The 5,274-nt window shown below is 44.7% G+C and overlaps 1 protein-coding gene across 1 annotated transcript; it reads right to left on the bottom strand.

Annotated features, from left to right (window-relative positions):
- Positions 1-1,975: 1,975 nt before the first annotated feature.
- LOC109769233 (uncharacterized) lies at positions 1,976-4,014 on the bottom strand. The gene is made up of 2 exons (XM_020327986.3): positions 3,614-4,014; positions 1,976-3,409 (listed from the first exon to the last, which is right to left on the bottom strand). Exons 1-2 carry the CDS (start codon positions 3,898-3,900, stop codon positions 2,839-2,841), a joined length of 858 nt encoding a protein of 285 aa, XP_020183575.1. The 5' UTR covers positions 3,901-4,014; the 3' UTR covers positions 1,976-2,838.
- Between the last annotated feature and the right edge of the window lie 1,260 nt (positions 4,015-5,274).

Genomic DNA, 5,274 nt, shown 5'->3' with positions numbered 1-5,274 from the left:
CCACGTGCCCGTCCGCGACCGCACGATGTATCAAAGTAATTAATTACTCTAATGACCACTCGCCTGCACATTGGCCCGATCAATATGGATCTATCCATGTCATGACTTGTGCTGGAAAGTAGGCAAGGAGACCAAAGGCCGTCGACGTTGCTGTCGAGCACGTAAATACTCTGCCTCGTGCAGCACGTGCCTTTTCGAGCCGACGCATTCATCAAGACATTCCCTATTATTAACCATATGCAACGTGCGTGCATGACAACAGTGGGTTAATCATACGAAAGGGTCCGTCGGCTGCTTGCTGCACATAAGTTGGCAAAGTTGCCAAGGATTTCCACCAAAACTATGGTAAAGCGCCTGAGTTTTCTCGAGCATGTTGTCGCACATAGGCCTGCACTTGGACAAGTTATACTTATAAACAAAAAGTTTCTCTAACAGAGTATACACATGAAAATGCAACTGATCATCATAGAAGAAAGAGTAGTGGTTAAGATGTGGGAAGAAGCTCAAGCAAAAGAAGTTCAGTTGTGATCATGGCCTAGCAATCTTCACTTGGATCGGCAAGGGCGGAAATATGCATGTGGCAGCTTGAGCTTTAGCCCCTCAGGGCCGAAAGCCCATTTAAGGTTCAGTTTTGACCCAAGGGTGCTATCATTCTTGCATGATTTTGACCGAATGATCTCAATCTTTCGCGAATTCTGGTGTCCTCTGCCAAGTGTGTCGGTGATTAGAGGTCTTAGAGCAAATGGTGGGTGCCGTTATGGGGCTATCGTCAAGGAGATCCAAGCTTGAGCAGAAGAGTTTGAGGAATTTAATTTTATTCATGAAACTAGAACTAAATTTTTTGAAGCGGAAAGTCTAGCTAAATTTTCTTTGTTTTTAGTTGTAGGAGGATATGTTTGGTTCCTTCAACCGCATGATAATGTACCGAGTTCTTTGAACTTGGTTGAGTAAAGAGTCGTTAATCCTAAAAAAGTAATCTGGTTAAAATTTTCAAGAAATTGGAAAATGCTTAAAATTATTACCCCCCCCCCCCCCCCCCCCACACACACACCAAGAAAATATAGAAAAATAAGGAAAATAGGAGGACTGTAAAAAACATGGTGTGGTTGTGAAAAAAAGAGTAGGGGCCCTTTGACCCCTTATCACCCTCCTCCTAGATTTTCCTTTCACCCTCCTTCCCAAATATTCCCCTTTTTTGTGAATCTTCCCAAATATCTCTAGGAGCTCGGATTCTTCCGAACAAGCAACAGACTGAGAAACTAGTGCAAAAGACATTGAAAGGCTCCAAGAGTATGGTGAAGATGTCATCCTACACCCAAACCGAGGTAACATAGTAGATTACTCACTATTCAAGGTCATGCACCCTGGTTGAGATCTAGAAGATTTGAGAGAAGCAATTACTCCAATCCTCAAAAACCATGATCTGGAGATCCCCAACAAACATCAAGGGTTCTTCCCTTCCGATAGGGGCAATGAATCCCAAGAGAAGTATCAGAAGTGGGAAGAAATTAAGATACGTATGAGAAGAAGAGCAAGGAACCCCAACACAAGTACAAAAATACCAGGAAAAAACATGGATCGTCAAAATTCAAGAAATTTGATCCACAACCACATGAAACAACATCTAGGCCCCTAAGTGGGTTTTTTAATTGACGATAAGCAATAGTCTAACGAAAAGTCTAACGCCCACATGTGTGGGCGTTTGCATCTCGCCCACACGCGTGGATCCGCGTCTGTTTGCGAGATTTGTGACCACAAAGGAAAAGGAAAAGAAGAGATTTGTTGGTCCACATGTTGTTGGTCCACGAGATTTGTGACCACAAAGGAAAAGGAAAAGGAAAAGGAAAAGAAGAGAGCTGTCTTGTGTGTCGATTCTCCAATTTTTAGTGATAGTGTGAATTTCAAGTCTTAGGGAAGCGACACTATTAAAACAGGATGTTGAACACGGAAGAGAATTGTTTAGTGCGCTGTCATATTTTTCTTTTTTACGGGTGAAAGCATTGTATTACTCAACTCATATTATCATATTTTTCTTTTTTGCGGGAGAAAACATTGTATTACTCAACTCATATTGTCATATATTATTTGTTACCAAAAGCCAAAACTCAAACTCCAAAACCCTTCCCCTTGTTGCGTTGAAGCCGCCGAAGCACCCCGAGTCTTCGGGGCTGAGAGCTCGAATTTCCAAATGTACAATGGAAACTTGGTTATCTGGTGGTTGCTCCGGGCCTTACTCATGGTCGCTCAGTTAGGGATCCGGAGTATCCCAAGTCGAGAGTGTCTTTCACAACGACATATCATTTTACACGTCACAATATATCCATGGCTCATTGAAAGTTCCACACAACACAACATATCATATCATTTTAGGGAGTGTTATGTACTAGTGATGCAATCGAACCCAATGGCGAGACCACCACTAGTTCATAAATTTACATTGTGTAAGAAAAGGTTGTATAATTATAATAGTTATAGTTATTATCTTTAATATCATTATCATTGGAATATCCTTTTCTTGGGAAACTATAGATACCACTCTCAAATTTGTTTCGAAGAGTTACTTTAGTCACAAACTATTGCAAACACAACATTTTTTGAATTATAATTGCCCTAAAAAGTTTCAACCGGTTTTGAAGAAAAACAAAGTAATTTGCATACGCAACAAAAATAAACAGGCCTTAATTAATTACCACTCGATCAATTGATTCAACAAAAGGTTGGGTTTGTGCACAAGAGGGGTGCTGCCCTAGGCGGCTAGGCGTGCATACACAATGTAATTGAACAAATTTACCAATAACTAACCCTCTTGCACGCCCGCCGGGCTAATCAACAACCAAATCAATCAACAGAGTTCCCCGTATTCGTGGAGTAGAGTCCGTTCTGATCCCACGCATCCATGAGCAGATCGCCGGCCGGGTACTCAAGCAGGTCGTCGAACGACATGAGATGGACCATGTCAATGTCGCCGTCGACGGCGCAGTAGTAGTAATGCCCTTCCCGACCGTCCTGGCCGCCGCCGTTGCCCACGCTCACGTCGCTCTCCGAGCCGGCGCCGTTGTTCTCGTGAGTGGTTGTCGACTCGGTGGTGCCTGCAGCTGCAATGGCCGCATCCCCTCCGCCACCGCCGCCACCGCCGAGTAGCTGGCACGCGAACAGTGGGAACCGTGCCGGGACAGGAGGCGCCGCCGCCCCGGTGGCCATGCTGCTAACCAGTTCCTTCTCTCCGGGCGGTGCTAGCACGGCGGCCTTGTCATCGGCGGCCGGAAGGTCACCCTGCTGCTTTGCGAGGCCGCTGTCGCCCTTCCCGCCGCCGGTGCTGATGGTCTGGCGCTTCCTGATGCGGGAGTTCCAGTAGTTCTTGATCTCGTTGTCCGTCCTCCCCGGCATCTTCGCCGCGATCACTGACCACCTGATAAAAATTTCATGGCAATTTAGCCTCCTGGACTACCGATCCCAAATGTTCTTGTACAATCAATTACCAAGTATACTAGAAATCTTCTAGAATGTACTCCCTCCGTTCCAAAATAGATGACTCAACTTTGTACTAACTTTAGTACAAAATTAGTACAAAGTTGAGTCATTGGAACGGAGGGAGTAGTACGTAATTAAGTACCTGTTGCCGAGTGACTTCTGGAGCGAGATGATGGTCTCTTCCTCGCGCTTGGAGATGGGCTCCTTCTTCAGGTCTGGCCGGAGGTAGTTCATCCACCGCAGCCGGCAGCTCTTGCCGCTCCGCCGCAGCCCAGCGAGCTGCGCCACGGAGCTCCAGGTAGACACGCCGTGCCTGGTGATCCGGGTGTACAGCCGCTCGTCCTCCTCCGGCGACCACAGCCCCTTCCTCTCCTTATGCGCCTCAACCTCGCCGCCGACGTCGGCCTGGCTCGCCGGCTTCTCCACCATTCTTGCTTAGCTCTTGTGAGTGGCCTAGCTAGCTACAATAGCTGGCTACTACTACTACTGCGTCGACGGAAAGTTCAGGTAGCTAGTGTACTTATCTCAGCTGGTGCTTAATTATGTGGTGATGGGATCTGCACTACATTTATAGGGTGGGTACTTTCCCTACCAAATATGGTGATCCATCTGTACACATTAATCAATTGTCCAATTTGCAATTGCGTTGCATTAGTCTTATTCTAACCTAATTTTGTAGCAAAGGGTGGAGGGCATCCATCCTAAAAGTTACCATGCCACGAGCATGCATGTGCTTATAATGTATCAGTGTATCTCCATCATGCATGTGCAAGCCAGTAATATCATGCGCTAAAAGCATGTTAATTTGTGTCGCTGGAAAGATTGTAATTAGCCATCCAAATTAAAGCACCCTTGACAATGACTAGCTTCCTACCCGGCCACCAAAAGGAAATATAACCTACCAATGGATGATCATAGTCACAGATTAATCTAGCATTAGCATATGAATCCATGCAGAGGTAGGTATCTTTTTTGTCAGCTACTCCTTTTGATGAAGTGCTGAGTGCTGACCAGTTTTTGTGGTTACTGTGCACTGTACACCATTGCCTATGTTAGACAGTAGTAGCTAACTATGCCATCTTAGTATTCCCTTGAGGAAGAGACAAATATCAGGCGTACAGCCAATGAGAGCAAATTGCTTCTCGGCACAATCAAATCAAGGATGGGCCAGGCCATGCATGCATAAAGGTCATCAAGTCACCATCCTGCTAAATTTGCCGTACTAATCAAAGAGCAAAAGATTTTGGTCAAGTCACACCCTAGCTACTTTCAACTAGAGTATGAAATTAAACACAAGTGAATTAATTTAAACGTGCCGCATTTATACATTATGTTCGTGGTTGAAAAGCTTAAGCTGGAGAGTGATGGTTAATTTGTGAGTTCTAGCTTTTGATTTGAGCGAAGCAAAGACAGAGATTTAATTTATTGTCATAACGAAAAACCCCTTATTAGATGTTCTTTGAGGCATTCTGGGGAATTGTCGTTGATCCCCACCCCCACTCCAAAGATTGTGCTAACTTTGTTAATTCTTGAGCGAATTATTTTGATCTTTCCCTGTTCTCTGATTCACAGAAAATTGCAGCAAGCACATTGACCTCCTTGACAACATTTGCTATAAACATCGAGCAAGCTAGGACTATAATAATCAAGTTGACTTACTTTGGGATTTAGGGGAGTTTAAATATGCCAAGAGGATTGACTCCATTATGTGTTTTGTTTTCCAGTTTAGCTGCACGTCGGTCGCCTAAAAACGAAATTTGGGTCGGTCGATTTGGTAGAGAAGAAATCAACAGCCATTGAGGA

Source organism: Aegilops tauschii, chromosome 3 (genome assembly GCF_002575655.3).
Source record: "Aegilops tauschii subsp. strangulata cultivar AL8/78 chromosome 3, Aet v6.0, whole genome shotgun sequence".
Lineage (NCBI taxonomy): Eukaryota > Viridiplantae > Streptophyta > Magnoliopsida > Poales > Poaceae > Aegilops > Aegilops tauschii.
The sequence above is the reverse complement of the archived record's forward strand: the minus strand, read 5'-3'. Positions and strand labels throughout refer to the sequence as shown.